This window comes from Mytilus galloprovincialis, chromosome 13 (genome assembly GCF_965363235.1).
Source record: "Mytilus galloprovincialis chromosome 13, xbMytGall1.hap1.1, whole genome shotgun sequence".
Classification (NCBI taxonomy): Eukaryota; Metazoa; Mollusca; class Bivalvia; order Mytilida; family Mytilidae; genus Mytilus; species Mytilus galloprovincialis.
Window position 1 is genome coordinate 21,944,537 of NC_134850.1, and position 24,724 is coordinate 21,969,260.

The 24,724-nt window shown below is 31.0% G+C and overlaps 1 protein-coding gene and 1 long non-coding RNA gene across 6 annotated transcripts in view; both read left to right on the forward strand.

The window, feature by feature from the left end:
- The window catches only part of LOC143056755 (caspase-2-like), a 168,539-nt gene extending 144,451 nt beyond the window's left edge, over positions 1 to 24,088 (forward strand). For 4 of the 5 annotated variants that reach the window (XM_076229906.1, XM_076229904.1, XM_076229905.1 and 1 more), the window contains exons 3-9: positions 11,907 to 12,147; positions 14,538 to 14,641; positions 15,486 to 15,713; positions 16,579 to 16,813; positions 19,406 to 19,513; positions 21,157 to 21,272; positions 23,737 to 24,088. In XM_076229906.1, coding sequence (XP_076086021.1) covers positions 11,907 to 12,147; positions 14,538 to 14,641; positions 15,486 to 15,713; positions 16,579 to 16,813; positions 19,406 to 19,513; positions 21,157 to 21,272; positions 23,737 to 23,901 — 1,197 coding nt within the window. In that variant the 3' untranslated portion in view covers positions 23,902 to 24,088. Of the gene's footprint in view, positions 1 to 9,608; positions 9,830 to 11,103; positions 11,254 to 11,906; positions 12,148 to 14,537; positions 14,642 to 15,485; positions 15,714 to 16,578; positions 16,814 to 19,405; positions 19,514 to 21,156; positions 21,273 to 23,736 lie in introns of those variants that run through there. The other variant, XM_076229903.1, reaches the window with a different exon arrangement.
- On the forward strand, positions 1,881 to 6,922 carry LOC143056766 (uncharacterized). The gene is made up of 4 exons (XR_012972501.1): positions 1,881 to 2,096; positions 2,910 to 3,017; positions 4,296 to 4,411; positions 5,153 to 6,922. It is a non-coding gene; the product is annotated as an uncharacterized LOC143056766 (long non-coding RNA).
- Positions 24,089 to 24,724: the final 636 nt, after the last annotated feature.

The following is a 24,724-nucleotide window of genomic DNA, read 5'->3' on the forward strand; positions in this document are numbered from 1 at the left end:
TTTGGGGACATGGGTGAGATTTTCATAAAGGTGTCAATTGTCAACAACCTCATTCATATTTGAAACTCCAACAATTTCAACCCACATATATGGTTCTTTAAGTATACGAAATGTAAGACGTATGTCAAAATCTAATTGAATCTTAACTTGTTTGAAGATTTACTGAATGAGAAGTGAATACAGAGGAAAGTTTATTTTGATATCCAATCCTCAGTGCATACCATGTCTAGAAAGCCAGAACGAGAAAGACAGGAAGGAGACTTAGAGATGTGCCGAGAGGTATTCAGAATGTATCAGGAATTCAGACTTTGATAAATCCAACATGTGTCAGCTATTGAAATACATGGGATATGATTTAAAAGCTGGCGACCAGGTTGAAAATTTGACAAAAGAGGTATATCATTTAAACTTAAGTTTGACAAGGACGGCTAGTATGTCTGGCGTACAAATGGATAAGCCTGTTATGGATGATAAGTGTTTACAACCAGTGGGCTATTGCTATAGTCGTATTTGACATGACATTTTGGATTTTCACATTTTAATGATATTCAACTTTATATTTGATGTGGCCCTTCATATAGTTGGGAATTAAACATTGCTTGGACTATGATCAAATGAACGCAACACAGACAAATATAAACGTACTTACGCTTGTTTTTATATTTATTTATCCAATGTTTATAAACTCATCATAGATACCAGGATTAAAATTTTAAATATACGCCAGACGCGCGTTTCGTCTACAAAAGACTCATCAGTGACGCTCGAATAAAAAAATGTTAAAAAGGCCAAATTAAGTACGAAGCATTGAGGACCAAACAAATCCTAAACGTTTTGCCAAACACAGCTAAGGTAATCTATTCCTGAGGTAGAAAAGCCTTAGTATTTCAAAGTTTTGTTAACAGTTAATTTATAACTATGAACATATCAATGATAGCTCAAGTCAACACAGATGTGCTGACTACTGGGCTGGTGATACCCTGGTATATATTTCCACTATTTTGAGATGACCATGTTACGTTAGAAGAGGACTTTTAAGCATTTTTTATAACATTTGTTGAAGTGTTGTAACCGCAATACCTTGTGACTACAATGGTTTGATAGAAATTTCTTAAAATACTAGGTACTACTGATTGTGATCATGTACAGTAACCATTATTGTACCATCCCTTTTTGTTATCTGAAAAAATTTACAAGAGGTTTAGGACTTGAACTATTACTTGGAGTATGGTTTGTATTCCTATCATTATTTTTGTTGTAAACGTTCGATCCCGAGAAGGTAGTTAGCCATGTCATAAAGTTGAAACCATGTCTTAGTAAACTTTACGGACGCAATGCTGAGATGAGTGACCATTATTGAATACCTGTTTTACAGATGACGCAAGATATCTGCCAATTGTCGTAACGACAAATCCGTCCTCTTTTCCCCAAATGTGAAATACCGAATTACACAAATCAGCGGATTTTAACAAACATGAGTAACACGACGGGTGCCACGTGTAGGGTAACATCTGCATTTCGTACATATATTCTGACACTACACGGTTTTAGGTTTGGTTCGTGTCGCTATGTATTTAATTCTCTATACTGTGTACTTAAGATTAATTAAAATCAAAACAAATTGAGTTTTCATTCATTGTGTGTCTTCTACATTCAAATTGTATGTGATATGTAATATGTCTTTGCAATTCATTGGACGTCTTTCCATTCCGAATGTAAACATGTTGCAGACACTAGTTTTTTTGTATACTACTCTTTTTTTAAACTTTTTATCCCGTATTTACACATCTATATCTATGTGAAGAACTCTGTCTGTACAGTTAAATAAAATAATTAATAAAAAAGTTTCCTTTCTTTTTTCAAGAAATCAAAACGTTCTTGAAAACGAAATTAATTGAGATCGATAATGATACTTCTTCCCAGTATGATAGCTTGGCCATATTGTTTTTGTCAGGGGAAATAAAGTGTGAAGCAGCAAAGATTTATGACAAAGAAGGATTCTTCATTCCAAAAAATGAAATTTTAAATATCGTTAAAGAATGTAAACATTTCAAAGGGAAACCAAGTTATATTTGTCCAAACCTACAGTTTCCAAGGTACTTATTTGTAATAAATCATTGAATAATGATAATTTTGCAATTTTATATTTCAATTCTTTCTGAAATAAACATAAGAAAATCATTGCTATAACGTAAATGTCGAAAAGTAAAATAATAAAATACCTAAATTCAAAAAAATTCAAAACGGACAGTACCTAGCCAAATGGCGAAATTAAATGCTCAAATCCACGAAAAATGAAACAGTGTGTTAAAAATATTTAATTTAAATACTGCCATTTCGACGGGGTTTTTCAAACTTTTACTTTTGTTTTACGTTCCTGTTATAGAATGTACTAAAAGTTGTATTGCACATACACACATGAGGACATTTCCTTATGGCGAAGTTATTTTGTTATATACATGTACATTCTGATGGGCATGAATTATTATGTAACAAAGCATTGCCAAATAATTCCATTTATTTAGAAATGCACTTCTTCATATAGTTTATATGTGTTGTTCAGTGTTTTCCTTTTGTCTACATTTTGTTACCAAAAATTTCAATAATTTGGAGATAAAATATTTTCCAAAACAGATTTTACTGTGTGTTATTCATTTCATTTTCTGCAATCTCTTTGATAGAAAAAAGGAGGAGGGAGGTATAATCAGATGTTTATTGTCGAAATAACGTTTAATCTAGGTTCCTTTTTTGTGGTGTACATTTTCTATAAATATATTTTGTCTGCCGAAAAGAGTCTATTGCAAAATAACATAATATTATCTTGTATAACCCCTTAGTCAAATAAGTTTAAGGGTATCTTGCGTACTTATATTTAACCTGTATATTAAACTGTTTATGTTTAATTTTAGACAAAACTGAACCTTTGGATCAAACAGATTCTACAACAAATGATATTATCAAGAGAGGTGAACCAAACACAGACGACATATTTATGATATCTAGTTACCCAAGAATAGGTAAAGATTAATATGGCCTCTTATTGATTTACTCTAGTTATTTATATCTAGTAGCAATTTATGTATAGTTATCTGATTATATTTAATTAATTTTCAACTCCATTTTCGCTTTTACTTAATCATATTTATGTAATAGCCCATGATGTTTTGATATAAGAAATGAGAAGTGTTTTTCAAAAGTTTGATTCAGGGTGATACTTTGACATGTGTAAATGTCTCCTGCTAGGAGTTATTTCCTGTCGTATAAATTTGCGTTTATATAAAATGTCACAATAGCAAAATCAGAGACAGTCGATTAGTTTATATGATACCTAACGACTCTTCTCTGATCTAAACATCTAAAACCACAAACATATGTCGCTTGTAATATAACACCGATACTTATCAATTGGCCATCATTTTAGTCGTTCTTCACAACTTCCTTTTCAAGTAGTAATCAGGAATCAGAGGCAAACATATGTTGATGATTAAAAATGAGATTGGTAATGGGGAAAGTGTCTAAGAGACAACAACCCGATCAAAGAGCGGACAACAGCCGATGGCCATCAATGAGTCTTCAATGCAGCGAGAAACTCCCGCACCCGGCGGCGGGCCTCAGCTGGCCCCCAAACAAAAAATTATACTAGTTAAGTGATATTGGACGTCATACTAAACTCCAAAATTTACACAAGAATCTAAAATTTGATATTATACAAGACTAACGAAATCCAGAGTTTCCTGACATGGGAGAGGCGCTAAAATGCGTTGTTGAAGTCCATCAAATGCAAAAAATTATGTGCAAATCACACACTTAAAGATATTTAAACAATATACGATAGAGCATCATGCTTATTATATCTGTGAAATAAAAATAATGATAAGATATATAGAAATTGTCTCAGTTGTCACCGAGTTAAGCTTGAGATCGGTCATTTGTGTCAGCATCACGACGTTTATTGGTGTAATTATATCATTCTTTTATTTTAACTTAACTGTAGCATACATTGTATACATTAAAATATGGGATATTGAGTTTAAGGGCCATTTATATATCATTTGTAAGTAAAATTACAAATCTAAGCAAGTTTAGGCGGCAAGGTGAGCATGGAAACAGATCTTTTTATAGTGTAGAGCATGGCGAAAGATATAAGTTTTGAAACCGTACTTTGACATATAATGGTTTGCTTTTAAAAATAAGAAAATAAATCGATGAAGAGTTGTCTCATTAGTACTCATTAGTACACATCTTCCTATATTTATTTGTTTGTACAGGCTAATAGTCAGAATTATTCTTTACAGAACAAGATCCATGGATAATTGGTGAAAACATGATTGGTTCATACTTCATTCAAGCACTCGTACACGTGTTCAAGAACTTCGCATATAAAAAATCGTTTATGGAATTATTGAAAGAGGTATTTGATGAATACAAAACAATTGCTAAAATTATGTAACATAACAAATTCCAACATCATGAATGTATCTCGGCCCTGTCAATCATTCTATTCGTCTGTCAGCCCAATATATCAAAAATAATTTGTCCGGCTTGCTTTTGCAGATTGTCCAGATAGATATTAGGATTAAGGATTAGGACATCAGTATCGTCTACAAAAGGCTCATCAGTGACGTTTAATTCTTAAAAGTTGACGAGGCCAAATATAGACTTTAAAAATGTATATAATGCAGAATCTTTAAACGAAAATGTATATTACCTGAGTGTGTGTGTTCATTAATTTTTCTACAAGGCACAGGTGCTGAGTTAGACATAGTGCAGATGTAAAACATTAAGTAATTGCGTAGCAATCCATTTAAAATTACTTTTTGCGTGATACATAAGATTTTCAGCTTTGTGTTCTTACATTCAAACAATTGTTTATATACACTTTGATATATTATGTTTTCATATACATTAATCCAATAATGAGTCCATTGCATTGTAAATATATATTTCGGGAATAGGAAAATGAAGACTATATGTCAAGAATTCGAAACAGAAACATTACCAAAATAAAAAAAGGTTAACAGACAAATAGCATTTTCACAAACTATCTATGAATGAGTAAGAGGAAGCCACAGATATTTGCAGTTAAGAGTTATCATAATTTTTTCTTAGTATTAAATGATTAAATTTGAGGACTTTACATTTGTCTTTGCAGGCGAACATTTGTCTGGACCAAACTTTGATTCCTAAGCTGACAGTTGATGGAAAAAACAGTGGTACTGAGGAGAAAAAACGTGTTGCACAAATTGTCTTATTAGAATATTCTGAAGACAAAGAACTTTACTTTTTTCCAGGACTTGAGTTTGAAGCACCTGTAGATAAAGGCGTCGAGCCTGTGAATTTGTCTACTTCAATGTCTGGGAAACCAGTTACCACAGCAAGTTAAAGTTACCCTACAAACTTCATATAATGCAGTTAAATTTTGTAGAACTAATTGTTCGTAAATAAAGAAGCTAACTTTTGATGGAATAGTGTATGAGATTAAAGAAAACAATTCATAAAAAATATATTAAAATGTGCCTTATCTTACCTTTTCTTTTACTAAAATTGTATATGACATACATCAGTTTGTTTAATGAAGTTTGGTGAAGATTCACGTCAGTAATTACAAGCAATAACTTGTATCTAATTTGTAGTTATTGAAGTAAAGATTCTTAATTGGTACTGACGTTGTTCATGTTTTTTATCATCTTAATAACGTGTTAATGTATTCTTTTATTTGTCCTTTTCACTGTTTAGTCTACTTTAGGTGATATTCATTTGAAGTGGCTCGGTACTTATACAACATTTTTTATTGTGCTATGATGAGAAAAACATATTCCTGTCTTTCATTTTTGCCTATTCATGCTTTGTCTATATTTCTTTTTGTGTTCCATTATTACATACTAGTATTTGTTTGTTTTTATACTGATTAAAATAATTACACAATATTGACTGATGCTCCCTTATATAGAAATTTTTACATTTTATGTCGGTTTGTGTTGTCATACATCATTCTCAATATAATACAATTGTATGCAACTGTGAAATAAGTGAAAGGTTAAGCTAGCTATAACACTAGGTATAATCCACCATATTTTATAAAAGAAAATGCCTGTTCCAAAGTAAATGGAGAAAACCTTGAGGTAATTATCATTATTTCTTATGCAGCAAAAATACTGCAATCTGATTGGTTAATAACCCCGGTGTAAACAACACCTCACCCTAGTTCACCCCCGAAATAAATAAAATTTTGCCAAAATTTTTATAAATAAAATTTTGACTTAATAAATAAATAAAATAAAAAAAGAAATATTAAAATTTTGAAAAAAAATTAAAAATTAGGACAAAAATTTCAAATTTAAAAAAAAGATTCTGGAAAACTCAAAAGGACACAACATTTTTCTGATTTTTTCCAAAAATAAAGAAAACAAGTATTTAACAATGCGCAGCAACTTCGACGTTAAAAAAATGTTACGCACGAAATTTTTCATTACCATTTTTCAATTTTACATCTTGGTTTCAAAATGAGTAAAAGAATTGTCCATAAGAAATATATTCGTTATCTTGGTGTAATCAGGGGTGTATGAATTTTCAACAACGGTGTAAAATTCTGTACATTCTGCTGCGCCTCAGGGTGTATGAATTTGCAACAACGGTGTAAAATTCTGTACACCCATGATTACACCAAGATAACTAATAATACAACTATATGCTTGAAATTGTTAGTCGACTCCTTGTAGATGTTTTTTTTTCAATAAAAGGATGTTATTACATTCTTGAATGTTTCAAAATCCCTCCACATTTTTCCATAAATATATATTCTATCTGGATTATATCTTTTACATTGTAGTTTATGTTTACATAGTACATTTTTTTATCAAAACTTATTGCTTGATAAAAGGAGTTTATGTTTGTTTTGTGTATCACATTTTCAGCAATTGCTTTCAATAGTAATATTATTGTTATATGTAATTAATGCATTAATCTTCATATAGTTTTGAATAAATGTATTTTATTTCATCTATTATAATTGTTTATCTTAATTTTGACAAACCTTTCTATCACAGTTGATGCATTGAACATCAACGGAAAATCCTTGTTTATCCTATATATTACACGTTGCAGCACTCGTGTTTCGACAATCACACAGTCACTTATTCACATATATAAATAGGTTATATAGGCAAGAACAGGCCCATCACTACACAGGAATAATAATTTCGAAACTGGCTTACATAGTATGCAAATTTATACTCATTTGAAATTCTGTATCAAAAGATCAACACTTGGTAAACTTGCAGATACCAGGGGAACAACTGTGTCTTATATAAACCTTATTTCTATTATACGGCATGTGCAATGAGGTATGTTCCTGTTATGAATAAAATACTGAAGAACAATAAGTAAATTGACACTTATAGGGATTGTGTAATATTGTTAATACTGCTGGTTACAATTTGGTTATTCAATACATAGGATATAATACGTGTTCTGTAAAATACTTTCATTTATTGTAGAAGAAAAAATAAAATACTTTATGTTCAAATCTTCAGTGTGCTTCAAACAAACTGAATATGAATACAACGACGTGTGACACAAATGAAGCAGAATCTGGTTACTCTGTCGAAGCACCTGAGATTACCCCTGGTTGTGTTTGGTATGTTTAGTTTTATGTGTTGTGTTTGGTTTACTGTAATTTGTCCGTTTGTCTTTTTTTCTTTTTTAGTCATGGTGTTGCCAGTTTATTTTCGAGTTTGAAACCATTTTGGTGTCTTTTGTCCTATCTGGTGAAAAATTTTATTGAAGCCTTTGGTTCTGGTCTGAGTAAAATAGATATAGCACGAGACCAGTTGTTTACTGATATTAAAATCTCTTACAATCATTTAACAAAATGTTTAAGAAAACTAAGAAAGGTAACAAACAAAAACTGAGATGAGACACTAACATATTTATAGACTCTCGTTGAGATTTGACATTTTAGCTTTACAGAATGTTAACATGGTTTTCAATACATTGGAAAGGATATTCAAGACTGCTGCCTATATAATTAATACAGTCATTGAAAAAGAAAAAAAAAAGCACAATGCTACGCTGAAAATAAGAACAAAAGCTACACGAAACCCCTTCAAAAATCTACATGTACATTAAAAAGTATAATAAATGTACCACTTTTGCACGACAACACAAGTTCTTACTTTACGATGCAACTATTGGTGGAAGTCTTACCAGCAATGGTATCACTACCCCAGGAGCCAACATTTTTTTTATAATCAAATATCGTTGATATTTATCGTTTTTTTTCAAAGTAAATTAACAATGTCACAGTGAAAAGTTTAAGTGAATTATCTTTATCGATATCAGACTTGGGGTCAATTACATTGGAATGTCATTAATTAAATTACACATTACGTTGCAAAAATGGTCAATTACACTAATTACACATTACACAGTTTTATAAATGTAATTAATTAAATTACAATTACTTTACTAAAGTAATTAATTAAATTACACATTACATTTCATCATGATATTTTTAACAATATTTTACATGTTTATATAATGCATGTGTAAAATATTCATGTAAGCATAGTTTAAGCGTTGCATTTGATAATCATTTAATATAGTTATTTTAATGTTTTGTCAATTAGTCTGAATCTTCTGGTCTGAAAACAGCAATTGTAAATAGTCTTTCGACAGGAGCTAATGTTGTGCAAGATATTGCTTGATCAGGACATGGAAGTTTTATGATTAGAAGATCATTATATTAATAGGAGAGGGAATTTGTTCCTATTAACTTGCCAATACACCAAGGGGTATTTTGACATCTCAGAAATGAACTCATTTGAATTAAACATAATATGAATAAAGAAATTATAAATGAATTTAAAATATTTTTTTTATTTTACTTTAAAAATATTAAAAAGTGTGCTTGTCACAATATCGAAAATAATTTTAATTTTAGTACAAACAATGTATATAGTGTCTAAATATTAGCAATATTTTGCTAATTAGATAAAATATCTGTAATAGTGGCATTGCCCCTGGACATTTTAATCTGATTAATTGCTGTTTGTTTTTACAGCTGATTTCTATAATCCTTTTGTGTATACTAATTTGACAAAATGATTGTATGCAGTGATTTTAAATTCTAAATGAACTGTCTCAGAAAGATGCTTCACAGTGACACATTTTATTGTTTTTGATTAACAAGGTCTTTATTACTTATCAATCTATTTAGTTAAAGATCTTTCTTAAAAATTGAACAACCCTTATATATGATTATCACATTTTTTAAATTATTAGACTATTAAAAAAAAAATCTGTAGGTCAAATAAATGATATAAAAACTTCAGAATAAATTACAGACTTCATATTTTATTAAACACAAATCCTTAACTGTACCACCATAAAAGTACATGTAATTGAAATGTAATTCAAAAGTAATTGAGCATTACATGCTTTTTTTCAATGTAATTAAATAAATTACCATTACATGTAATTAAAAAAATGCTCAATACCCCATTTCTGATCGATATGGTTTGATTATTTGTTATTGTGTTGATCTTCTACAGTATCACCTAATATGTATAAATACGAACAAACCGGAAGTAGGTAAATTGAAATTGCAAAGCAGGAAGTAAATTCGCGATCAAACCAGTATACAATGTATACGTAATACTCGGTTAAATACATTGATATTCTTTATGTACAAAGGTGTGTAGTTGATATAAGACACGAACGAAAATAGTTTACATTAAACCTGTAACTTAACAACACAACGTGATAGAATCACTTCCAAGAAAAGGAGAAATCTTGTAATTGATTTCATCTGAAAGTTTTGTCCTACTAGGTAAATACAAAACTTTATAATTTGATTTGATTGAGTCAGTCATCTCGTCAACGACTTCAGGTAAGAATTCTAAATTCTTATTCAACCGAACTATTACGTACGTTCAAGGAGTATTTTCGTTTGATTTGTTTTACATTTGTCATTTCAGGGCCTTTTATATCTGACTATACGGTATGGGCTTTGCCAAGTCATTGTCGAAGGCCGTACGGTGACCTGTGTTTGTTAACATCTGTGTCATTTGGTCTCTTGTGGAAAGTTGTCTCATTGGCCTTTTTACCACATCTTCTTTTCTATAATTTCTTTTACTGTCATATCCACGGTAAATTAATAACAGTCAAACACTCAGTAAATTTAACTCAACAACAAAATTTTGTCGGTTGTTTTGCATTTTACAAACTGTGTGACATTTTATGTTTACGCTTGCTTATTATTTTTATTAAAATAAAGACTCGTTATTTCATCCCCAAAAAAATATTCTTGAACATTGTTTCTATATATCATGTATATTGAATATTTTGTAAGAAAATCAGAGCTTTCAAGATTTTGCAAATCATTTATATCGTTTTGATTGGTGTGTGAATTAATAACATTATACGTGCACTTACAATAAATCCATTTAATTACAGACTGATGTATTTGTTTCGTCCATATCTCTTATTACATATTCGCTTCGATTCGTATTTGGTGGCAACAGAAGAAACATACAAACGTACCTCACATTGTAACCTGAAACGCAAAAAATGTTTTTTGTTTATTAAATATCTCTCGATTTATTTTTCAATATTATAACATGTACATTATAGCACATTTTACTTTAAAATGTTGGATAAATATGGATGTAAAGAGGTTTCATCTAGTCGTGGATGTTAATAAACTAAAAGGTGTAGAAAATGTCATAAATTGACAGGGTATCACTAGTGCTTTAAAATGCATGTAATGAGTTTAGTTAGCAAGCTTACGTGTATTATAGCTATTTCTATTACATTAGCTATGAATAATATATACTCTAATATATGGGCAATTTAAGAAATGAAATGTTTTCCAAAATTTTAAGGCTCACAAATATTATATGATGGCATCAAAGTTTCACCTTACATAGTAGTCGAACACTCTAAATTTGTTGAAAAATGTATGTGTAATTTTAGAGGAAATGATGAATATTTTATTTTTGTACGATGTATTTATTAAACAATTAATCTGTGATATTTGTTAGACAAACATTTTCATATAATCACAAAGCAATTCGATAACCATTTGTTCACCTTTTAATTCAGAATTACACAACCAAAATGGAAGAGAAACATAAAAAAGTTCTTCAAAAATGTACAGTCTATCTTAAGAAAAACCTGTCGGAAGTGGAAGCTATATGCGATCATTTAGTTGTTGATGGCATACTGACACAAGGACTAAATGACTCAATTAAGGTCTGTTAGATCAAAATATATTTTTAATTTCAAGAAAAACAACATATAACCAATAATTGTTCTGTTTTACACTATTGTGTATTAATAAAATTAATGATAAGTTACAGAGTTATACAAATAGTAACATGTCTGTTTGCTTTGTTCTCGCATCATTGTCAATTGAATGGAATTTGATGAGACTGTCATACGAGTGAGAGGTTTAACTAGCTATAAAACCAGGTTTAATCAGTTTCTACATTAGAGAATGTCTGCATGCGTTTTTGCATCATTTATATTGTTAAGCTACAGGTAACACGCGATACCCACGCCGACATATAATAAGTCGAAGACCTCTCTGACAAAAATAATGACTGTTCTGTTACACCTGAACAGTATTTCTGAACCTGAGTTTACTATTCTAGATGTAGATGATGTTTGTGCAGACACAGTATGCAGACAAATGGTGTGGCACAGTTTGATAAGAAAGTATTTAAAGGAATGGACAAATACTGGAAATAACATTGATACGAATATTTATAGATTTAAACTAGTAGGAGACTTCACATGTGTATAATTTGACAATGGTGTAACCTTAAAATCATGTTCATAGCAGATCGATTCAATCTAAAAATAATCATAGAAATTTCTTTTTTTCAATAATTGTTGGGAGACAGACGAAAAAGCCAGCACCAACAGCACATATTAGAGAACTTTTAACTATCTTACCAAGGAGAGGAAGAAACGCTTATCATAGTTTTCTTAAAGCGCTCGATGAAACAGAAAACATAGATGCTGCTGAGTACTTGAATGAACACGATGGTTCTAAAAATACCACGGGTGATACACAGGAGGCAAAACAACAATATACCGAACAACCAGAGGAAAAACACAAATTACAATTCCAAAATAAAAAAGGTATGACAAATTTTAAAATTAGATTTGACAATGTTTGATTATCATTTCTTTTTATTATTGTTAATTTTGATTTTAACATTCTGTATTGGACTTCATATTATTAGTCTAATTAATTGTTATCTGATTGGCAATCTATAACACTATCTTCTCATGTTATATTAATTCCATCCTCAATTATGTGGCCTGTCAAGATGATGGTGTTGTCTGAATAGTACCCTATTATGACATTTATATGTGTCTCTTTTTCTTTTATCTTAAGCAAACGGAGGACTGACAAAAAATAAATTCACTATACAGTATTGTAATATGATCATATCATGTTTTTGCATAAAGAAACGAACAAATGTCAATAACATTATTCTTACTTGTGAAATACACCCGAATTAGTATTGTTTTGTTTTAATTTAGTCATAGAGAATTACGTATTGGTTTTAAAAAGATATTTTGTTCACCAGGATCGATAAAGCCAGTTAAGTGTTGACAATAAAAGTTATATCAATTCATTATTGACTGAATTAAAGTTCTCTGGCTTTCAATTAAAAGTAAAATCACAAAAATACTGAACTCCGAGCAGGGGTTAAAAATTCCACTAGCCCGATGCCCGGGACTATAACATTTAGGCCTCGGGCAAGCAAAACTTGTAACCCAATATGCCCGACGGACTAGTAACAAAAAATTCTTGGCGTTTCCAAAATATAAAGTGGAAAATCCCCTCATCACTATTATATCTTAGCCAATCAGATTCGACTACGTCATCTGGGATTCACAGAATTTGAACTGATTTTGTAGAAGGATCCCGTACTTTCAATTTTTCAGTACAGAGGTATTGTACATTGCTTATGCAACCAGAGAAATATAATGTAACCAGATTGTACCTCCTTCTGAATCATTTATAGAATTATAAATGTGAAACCCTTTTAAGAGCAGACACCCGACTTTTGGTGAAAAATACTCCAATCATTTTATGCCAGGCATGCTTTTATATAACCATGTATAGAAGTGGTCAAGACTTGTACTGTCAACGTATATTTGTTCCGCCTAACAGAAGTTCCACTGGAAACTTTGTTATAAACAGTGTCATAATACCTATTCCTGTTGGAACAAATATTCTATACCATTTATTCCGTTACGAACTTATACTGTAATATTTATTCCTGTGGAAATAATATTCCAGACTATTTCTTCCTTTTGGAACTTATATTATGAAGGAACTCTATTCTGTGACAACACCATCTCGAGATTTGAGCAAGTCATTATTACAGTGTATTTAATGAGTATTCAATTATCGAATTGAATATATATAATATCTGCTAATGGGATATTTTTTGCTGTAAGTTTTGGGTATCTTATTTGCAAAAAATCCACTGTACAATGGACAAAAATTGTGAATTTTATAGAATTCATTGTTTATTGCAAGAAACTCTGAATGTGGAAGGCATACCCGGGCTAGTAGGTCAGTTTTGTTGGACTATTAATTCTTCCAACAGGGCTAGAAAAATCCTGCTACCAATTAGCCCTGGGCTAGTGAACTTTAACATAATTTCTTAACCCCTGCCGAGGAAAATTCAAAAAAGGAAAGTCCCCAATCAAATGGCAAAATCAAAAGTTCAACACATCAAACGAATGGATAACAACTGTCATATTCCTGACTTGGTACAGGCATTTTCTTATGTAGAAAATGGTGGATTGAACCTGGTTTTATAGATAGCTAAACCTCTCACTTGTATGACAGTCGCATCAAATTCCATTGTATTGTCAACGATGCGTGAACAAATAGGGGTACAGTAGTCAACATTGTGTTATTATCTTAATCACTATAAAAACAACAAATGTAACGAAGAAGCACAAAAAGGCATACATCAAATTGAACATCCGAATTTTGCTTATATTATACGATTATATTTTTCTATGTAAAATCTAAATATGGCATTTAGTGAGCGAACAGTTTATAAATGTTTTTTTTTTAGTTTTTGACAGGTTACCTCTTTTAAAGTGCGTGTCCTCTAATATCAAACATTATTTGGTCAAATGGAGTCTTATTTTTCATTTGTATATATTTGAGTGTCATTAATGATTGGTTTGCAGACAAAGCTCGCTTTTACCGTACAAAATATTAAAACTGGTATCTTTGATAAGCCTTATCTACTGCGGGTAAATATAACGGACTTTGATGAGACTGTCATCAAAGTGAGAGGATTAGCGCTATAAAACCAGGTTTAATCCACCATTTTCTACTTTTAACAATGCTTGTACCAAGTCAGGAACATGGCAATTCTTGTCCATTTGTTTTTGATGTGTTTTGTTATTTGATTTTGCCATGTGATTATGGACTTTCCGAATTGATTTTTCTCTAAGTTCTGTATTTTTGTGATTTTACTTTTTACTTATAGATTGGCCAGATTTAATCAAACGTTTCGCCCTTGTAAAGATAGATGACATAGCGAAGTGTACTGAAAAAGAATTTACAACGAAATGTGGAAGCAGAGAGGAAAAGGTATTACTGTTAAGTCTAAATTATGTTAAAAAAAAACTGTAACCTGTTAAATTGTTAGACATGTACAGGTTCAAGAAATATCACTTTATTTTTTCATGATTTAACAAAAAAATATATGAAGACATTTTAGGTATTCTTAGGTGCACTGACGGCGTTTTTCATTTCTTCTTTAAACGTAAGACTTGTTGTCTGCATTTTGAAATCAAATGATGGCTAAATCAAGTAACAATCCGTCTTAAATTCATCTAATAGCAATATTTCGACAATACTTTTTTTTTTATTTAATATATGCTTTTGGCAAACTTGTATAAGAAATAAGACTAACCCAAAACACGAAGAAGATTTGCATGCTATACTTAATTATAATTTTTATCATGAAATGTTAAAAAAAATAACAATTGAAATCTAAAGATATGTTATTTTTCTGTAAATTAACTGTGTATCATTTTTAGAATATTTAATTTCTCGAAACAAAACAGTTAACCGCCTCAAAGGCATAGATGACTTATAAAGTATTTGGCACGTAAATCGGAATAAAGGGTTTTTAATGCTGTTCAACTTCATAACATTGAAAAGTAAAATCTCAAAAATACTTAACTCCGAGAAAGACTATGATCAAATGGCAAGACCAAAAGCTCAAACACATAAAACGAATGGACAACAGCTGTCATATTCCTGACTTGGAAGAGGCATTTTCTTAAATTTAGTTTTCTTTATAACATATTATACTATATTGTCAATCTAATATCGTCACAAAATTTACCTTCCTTTAGGCGAATATTAACCACCAAAGTACAAAGTATTAGTTACCTGAAAAGTACTGTATGTATCATATTTTTTAAAGATATATCCAATGAAAAATGTTAAGAGAGGAAAATTTATTATGATATCCAATGCTGAGTGTATTTCAAAAGATACAGAAAGCAAATGTGACGTAGAAATGAAGAAGGCAGCAACATATTCACAGCAATGTATCACGAATTCAGACTTTGACAAATCCAATATTGGTCAGCTATTTAAATGCATGGGATACGATTCCAAGAGTGGCAATCTGGTAAACAAACCAAAAGAGGTATTATATCTTTTATTCAAAAGTTATTGAGTGTGAATTCACATTATTATAAGTCGTGTCACGTTACTTTTCTATCCCAAATTCATGTATTTAATTTTGATGTCATTTTTGTTATTCTCATCGTATTTCGTCAAATGCTTAGTTCGTTTCTGTGTGTCTTAAATTTTAATGTTGTGTCGACATTCTCCTCTTACATTTAATGCGTTTCCCTCGGTTTTGGTTTGTGACCCGGATTTGTTTTGTTTTTTTCTATCGATTGATGAGTTTGAACAATGGTATACTACTGTTGCCTTTATTTATTGATTAGAACTTCATTATAACCAACACGATCTTTTAAAAATCGTTAATTCGTTTCTTTGCTTGTTATGGTAGATTTAGTTTCGTTTATAACATACACTGTTACGGCATACTAATGATATCTCAACAATAATTTCCAGACCAGCTGGTGTAAGTCGTATATATAGTATAAGTTTACTAGTGTAACATGTCACGAGTTTTTCTTACCGACTGTCTTAGTATGTGGAATTTAGAATAGTAGATAGCTATTTATGAACCTAATGGCATTAGTTTATACAACAACAAATACTACTAATAGCAATCCGTTACCTTGCAATGTGTTTATGCATAACTCATCGATTTCTTTATATGTGGTATGCGAAAAGTTTCACATTTTTCTTCAACGGTATGTTATTTTCTAATAGGAACGTAACAACACTACTAGTCGTGCTTTAACATAAAACGCGTCCACTAATGCACGGTCTTCACATGTTCGCTTATAACAATCCCATTCCTAAAACTCAATTAAAGGTTAGATAAACAGATGTATCAATATCACTAATGAAACGTAATATCATTTTCTCTGTAGGAAATCAAAGAGTTCTTGAAAAAGATATTAAGTGAAATAGACAAGGACCCCTCCTCTCAGTATGACAGTCTTGTTATAATGTTTGTATCTGGAAAAAATGACTCTGAAGCAAGCAAGATTTATGATGCTAGTGGGGACGAGGTTCCAACAACTGATATCTTAGAAATCATTAAAGCTTGTCATCATTTTGAAGGGAAACCGAAAGTTGTATTTATTCATACCTATAATTTTAAAGGTATTTTCTGTGTTCAACTTTAATGATAAATACAATTTTAACTTGAACAACTATTGGCGAGAGAGAAAAACAAACATATGATTATAATTTAAAACATTCGGTAATTTCGAGGGCAAATTGTAATGCTTAGTGTCCATTCGTGTTATCAGAAAATAATATTAACACCCCAAAAAGATAAAGCATACATTGCATACTTTCCTTGATATATGTATGCAATAATCATACAAATGTCTGGGAATACACGATAGTGTTAGCGGTATTGAATCAAAATGGTTTTAACAATTAGAAAAAATCAAAAACTATTTCTGAAACATCATAAAATAAAGTTCATGTATCAAAAACAACATTGGTCCTAATAACCAACCTAATATCCCTTTTCAAAATTTAAATTGTCTTATCTTTGTAATTTCCATATGTTGAAATGACAAAACATTCACTATTTAAGGAACATTGTTCAAGGGTACCATAAAATGCTACAATGTAAATAACTACACTGATTCCATCATCAAAATGTATATGTTCACCTATATCTAAACACTTTTCTCCTCATATCAAACAAAACTAGGGTTAACTTGATTAGTCCGCTTCGCGGCGCTTGTCAATTTCAAAATATTCGTATTAAAAACAACCCCTTTCATAACAAATAGCATTATCAATGAAAAATATGACAAGGATCTTGGTTTTCAATAGGTAACAGATGTTTTACTCATCAATCCTGATCACTATTTGAATCTCTTCCAAAATTATCAATGAATAACACACAATAGTTATTTCCTGAGGAAAAATTACAATAATCTCTAGAATGCTTTGAATACGATCGGCATAAACTACTGGCAACAGTTGTTCGGCGATGTGCATATCTCGTTAATCAATTTCGAGATTGGGGCAGTGAGATAAAATCAATATGATGCTCAACTTCAAGTATCTTATGTTATGCATTCATAAAGAAATGCAAATCAACAATACTGCCACAAATAAAAATGGACAATAGGATACACTTAGAACATGTAATCTACAATTAACACATTTGTTCTATTTTTTTAAAAAATCTGTGCACACATGAAGCTTGTTAGTTGAGTCATAGACACACCGAATAAGTTTTCAAAAGACGATCGAACGACAAATGCTACATAAAGAACACTGTTTAAGAGTATTGACGACCAAAAATTCAAAAAGGTTTCGCCAAACGAACACACGTGATCTATAACACTTTGATTACTATTGTATTGTTCTGTTGTCTTTTAACATTTATTGATAAATAAATCATGCGTGACAATCAGAAAAACGTTACAAATTACACTCACTGCTGTAGATTGGTTTCTAAGATACATGTCCAAAAGTGAATTTATTAGGTCTTTCCACTTTTCTGTGGAAAGACCTATTGTTTTTCTTCTGATTATTTTTTTTTTTTTTCTTCCGCCTAATTTTGTTCTTGCGATAAACATTTGTTTCGCAATATGTCGCTTAGATATTTTGTATATGATATCGAACAGTTTATGCGCTTTTGAAATTTACCCTGCGTAAACGAATACTTTTCTTTGTAGGAGTTATCTCCCCAAACACTGTTTTCCTTGTTAGCGCATCTCCTTCGCAACCGTTAAAGATTATGACAAATTTATTTTACAAAATTGCTCGTTATATCCTTGGCATGATTTGTCCTGTTTTGACCGAAGCGATATGACCGCTTCATATGAGAGTTATTTCCCCTTATGCATCTGATATAAGTGATATGAATTTCTATCTTATAAATCATAAGTGATAGAGACCTAGGATCTTTTGATTTGAGGTCCTTGGTCCCAAAAAATAAAAATTAGGTCAAGGTCAAAGGTCAAGGTCATATTCTAATATTTGAATTTGGCTTATTTTCACTTATATCCAAAGACTGTATAAGATATCAACAAATTATTTTTACTAAATTGTTAGTTGCGACATGTCGTAAGATGTAAATTTTGATTGCAAGCGTACGTTGAATGTAAAAGGGAGTTTTCTCCCCTCTTGTATTTAAAAATACGCGTTTGGTGATATAACTCATTAACTAAATATAGTTAAGACCTATGGTCTTTTGATTTGAGGTCCTTGGTTTATGACCTTGAAATTGATCTCAAGGTCATAGCTTAATTTGGCGTTCTAGATTTTGACCTTTGCTTTTATTCTATATGTATACATGATAAAGATATACAACTTTTAGAAAAAAGTATCAAACCATTTAACCTTGAAAAAAACAACCGGAAGTGACCTTTTGTAAACCGGAAGTAGCTATTTTTTTGTACTTTATTAATATAAAAGTATATAGAACCAGATATTTTTGGAATTAGTGTCAAGTAAATATTCAAATATAATCGGAAGTAACATTTTTCAAACCGGAAGTAACAAATTATCTCCCTTATTTAAAAAAAATGTATGGAAACAAGATATTTTTGGAATCAGCTTACTAGGAGCTATCATTTGACGATTGAAATGACATTTTAAACTTAGTTTCACAACTTTTCATATCAAAATACATTGTTTTGATGGAAAGACCTTCAATTGTTCTCTGAACAATTGGTTTTTAATTATATACCTGTTTATATAAATAAGTATCAATATTTGCAGAAGAATTGGATATGTTTGATTCTACAGATTCTGCAGTGAATGATATCATCAAGAATTGTGAGCCTAACAATGATGATATATTTGTCGTTTCAAGTTATCCAAGAACAGGTGATTACAAAATTTCATTACGGGCAATTTATTTAGTGTTATCTTATAACGATAATATCATTTTGTTATGATAAAACACTCATTTTATTAAAAAAAATATTTAGTTTAATAAGTTAAAATATATAGATTCGACTTCCCATTTAAACCACAACTGCTTAAACAAAATTATCATTAGAAAATAAGTAATTTAGATTAAAAATAAATCAATATCAGGCAGCACGATCTTCTTATTTTATGAGTTCTATTTGTGATTATAAGATGAATGCATTCTTTTGTGTATCCATTCATCGTTAATCTGATTGTTCATGTATTTGATATTTAGAAATTGATTGATAAAAAACAGTGCTCTCTCTCAATGCAACCGTATCATGTCATTTTATTATTAGGTCGTTATCCCTGTCCATGGAAAGACCTATTGATTTGTTCTGATTATTCTTTTTTTTTCTGCCTAATTTTTTTCTTGCGTGGTGTGTTGTTTCATAAAATGTCGCTTAGATATTTGATGTCGCTTAGATATTTGGAATATGATATCGTATAGTGTATACGCTTTTAAAATTGACAACCGCGTAACCAAATATTTTACTTTATAACAAACACTATTTTTTACCACAACTCCTTCGCAACCGTAAAAGATTACGATAAATATATTTTAGCAAATTGCTCGTAACATCTTCAGTATAAGAATATTCATTTGGACCGAAGCTTTCCGGAGAGTAATGTCCCCTTATGCATTTGATATAAACAATATGGGTTTCTAACTGGTAAACCATAAGTGATAGAGACCAAGGATCTTTTGATTTAAGGTCCTTGGTCTAAAAAAATAAAAATTAGTCAAGGTCAAAGGTCAAGGTCATATTCTTAATATTGATTTTGGCTTATTTCATTTATTTTCAAAACCGTATAACATATCGACAAATTATTTTTACTAAATTGTTAGTTGTGACATGTCGTAACTTTTAAATTCTGACTGAAAGTGTGTGGAGACAATAAATCGGAGTTTTCGTCCCTTTTACATTTGGAATTATGCGTAAAGTGATATAACTCATTAACCATACATATTAAGGACCTATGGTATTTTGATATAAGTCCTTGGCTTGTGACCTTGAAATTGAGGTCAAGGTCATAGGTTAATAGGACGTTCTAGATTTTGACCTTTGGTCTAAATTCATATTTTTACATTATAAAGCCATAGGAGCTGACATTTTAGACTGATTTTTAATACTTTAACATCAAAATATTTCTTTACTGGAGGAAAGACCTTCAATTGTTCTCGAGGTCTGAACCATTGGTTTTAAATTTTATTATTTTCATTTTTTTTATTTGTGTTTCAACGACACTTTTAAGCTCCCCTTTTGGGTTATTTCGTAGCGGTCAGTTTTTATTGATGTTGGACGTGTCAGTGCCCGGAGAAAACCATCTACATTCGATTGGTAAACTGACAAACCCAGTCAATAAGGATTGGAGTTGAGAGCACCCATAAGAGCGAGGTTCGAACTCATAACCTCAGTGTTGACTGGCTAGTGATGACAGTAGAAACTACTTAGATTAGTCGGCCACCGAGGCCCATGTCATCTTATAAATCCGTATCTGATAAACAGAGAATTAATTTAACATAGCCTAATAGTTCATTGCTTTATTTTTAGAGCAAGGTCCCTGGGTAGTTGGGGAGAACATGAACGGATCATATTTCATTCAAGGTTTGATACATGTCTTCAAGAATTCAGCGTGTGAGAAATCATTTATTGAGTTATTGAATGAGGTAAAATATCACATACATTCTCATTGTATTATACTAATTGGGATAGCAACTAAGGGAATGAGTAAACCTTGCAGACACATGACAATACAAATACAGATGGGTGCAGTCCTGACATGTACACATTTGTCAACGTCAATTTAGAGTGCCCGCATTTCCTCTTTTTAATCAAAATAGTGAAACGTTGATAGACATCCGTAGTTTGCAAAGGAGTAGGTCCAGTAAGACCCCTTTTTGGCCCCATAATATAGCAGTTTTACAAAATTGTTAAAATGTAAACTTTTAGTTATTTATTGGACAGTAGAATGTTTCTGCTACATAAATATGGGCTGTTTTTGACAATACAATGCACATATATCGGGTACTAGCACCTTTAAGTCATGCTAAATTACTGAGATCTTCACAATTCCAGCATTTTAGTTAAATTTTAGACGGTTTCCGTGTAAAACGAAAGTGACCGCATTCGTGTTCATCCTAAATATATATTGAAATGCAAATTGTATTTGATGATCATACATAACATATATAAAGGTTGAGGACGAACACGGATGCGACCACTTTCATTTTTGACAAAATCCATCTGAAATGTGGCATTTTTCGGCATATTTGGTAGATTTTTCATATTTGAGCTTGAATCGGATCGTTTTAAATGTCTAATTTAGTTAAAATCTTTCACATAAGTTAATTGAATCAAATGAAATAGACACTTAAGTGTTTAAAAAGTGGTCAAAATCTTTCGTCAGATGAATCTGAAATTTGGAGCCAAATTCGGTCCTTACCAGACCTACTCCTTTCAAAATAAAAAAGGATATATTATGATTGCCGATGAAATAACTAATCACAAAAAATCGATTGAAATGGATGTAAGTAATTATAGGCAACCGTACGGCCTTCAACAGTGAGAACAATTCTTACCGTATAGTCTGCTATAAATAGCACATGAAAAGTATGATACAATTCAGCAAAACTGATAGTCCCATTTATAATTTCTACGAAAAACAAATATGACAAGCATGAACCAACGACAACCACTGAACAACATACGTCTGACTTGCAACAGGCACATAAAGAATATGGGCGGGTTAAACATGTTTAGGAGAGCTCAATCTTACCCTTCATTGCCCTAAGCTTCGAGAAATTTAGGACAGTTGATAAAGTCACTGCCAATAGGATGCATATTAAAGACACGTAGGCCATTATTTATATTTGGATTTTGGTTGTTTTTTTTCACAAATTAATCAAACAATTTCAATTTACAATTTGATCAAACAATTTCAACTACTAGTATCACGATGTTGGGCCTATTAAATCAAACAATCTTTTACAGAGTCTTTTCATATATGATTAACCCTGAATTTAAAGCAATGAACACTCAGTTCATCTATTTAGTGTACATGTAATGATTCAAATGTAAAATTTATATTGAAATATGAATAAATCATTATTGCATGAATATCGTATCAACTTAAAAATGCATACTCAAATGCAGAAATATTGTTTCCCATTAGTGGAAGGTTCACATCTAGTTTAATTTCTTAACCTCCATACACACATGGCTAGGTAAGAAGTAAAATCACAAAAATACTGATCTCCGAGGAAAATTCAAAACGGAAAGTCCCTAATCAGATGGCAAAATTAAAGGATAAAACATATCAATCGAATGGCAAACAACTGTCATGTTTCTGACTTGGTACAGGCATTTTCAAATGTAGAAAATGGTGGATTGAACCTAGTTTTATAGCGCTAAACCTCTCAATTTTATGACAGTCACATCAAATTCCGTTATTTTTTCAACGATGCGAAATCAAAACAGACATAATCGGTAAAATAGTCAAAATATGGTTACAGCAGCCATCACTGTGTTACAATCTGATGAACAGAAAAAACAATCTCAGGAAAGTAGTTATCTGTACTCCGCCTATATCAAGTTTCAGAGTATATTGACATTTACTTATATCCATTTATCCAAATGATAGATTATGTGTAATTGGGATACAATATACAGTTGTAAACTATGTTATCTTGTGCATGAGGCACGTGCACAGACTTAAGAATTTAAATAGGATATCTTTGATATTTTAAAAGCCAAAGATATACAAATTTATAGTAATAGAATTGTTTTTAAGGCCCATATGCATTATGTTTTCTGGTCATTGTGTCCGTTCGTCCGTCCGTTTGTTCGTCCGTTCGTTCGTTCAGCCGTTCGTTTGTCCCGCTCCAGGTTAACGTTTTTGGTCGAAGTAGTTTTTGATGGAGTTGAAGTCCAATCAACTTGAAACGTACTTAGATTATGATATGATCTTTCTACTTTTAATGCCAAATTAGACTTTTTATCATAGTTTCTCGGTCCATAGAATAGAAAATGATAATGCAGATGGGGCATCCGTGTACTAGGGACATTCTTGATTCTCATTATCATGAAAATATGGTTTCAACATTGACTTACACATGTGTCTTACCTTTGCAGGTTAATACATGTTTGCTTCAAGCTGTGGTACCGCAATTGACAGAAGATGGGAAAACAAAAACAGTTGAGAAAAAAACCGTTGCGCAAATTGTCTTATCAGAATACTGTGAAGAGAAAGAACTTTACTTCTTTCCAGGATTTGCTCAAAAGGCTGTTGAAAAGTAGCATTATGTTTTTACTGTTCAAGAATAGTGTGCACAATTTCAAATAAATATGCAATTACAACTGACACGATTCACAGATACACGATGCAGAAAATATTAGTCATAAACTAAATTGAGATTCCTTTTAAAGCCTTTAAGCATAACATGAACTGTGACATCATTTGAATTAATAAAGCACTGTATATCTTTATGGTTGGAGAAGTGTTCCTGAAACTATCATTACGATATTGAATAGTTTTCAAATTTTTACAAATGTGCACATTTTATTGATAAGTGAATACAAAGATTATGTTAGAAATTTATGCCAAGTTTATATAAATGACATATATGAAGAAAATAGTATTTTTAAGATTAATTTTGGTATACTTATTTAGAGGACCAACCGGATTCTACAAACGATATTGTACTCGTAATAATATCATCATGTAATAAATGAGACCACAAGTTCAATGTCCAATTTTTCTGTCTTAATTCTGAAATTTCAGTTATTCATATCATCATTATCTTGTGTTATATGAATAGACAGTAAGTTCATGTCTCCTGGCTTGTGCTGAAAAATTCAAAATATCTTTATTTTCATCTTGTAGAGCACTAGTTCCTGGTAGTATGCGTACTAAAACAGGTACTTCTAATCTGTGAAACATGCCAAATATGTCCGATTTTAATTCCATATATACATTTCATGAAGAGTTTTACATTGATCCGAAGTCCTTCCGCTTAATTTTAAGAAATACTAACAAAACCAAAATAATGTACAAACTTACAAGTAACAGTTATGCGAAGAAAGAATTTTGATTAAATATGTACTACTTTTTTGTATGTTA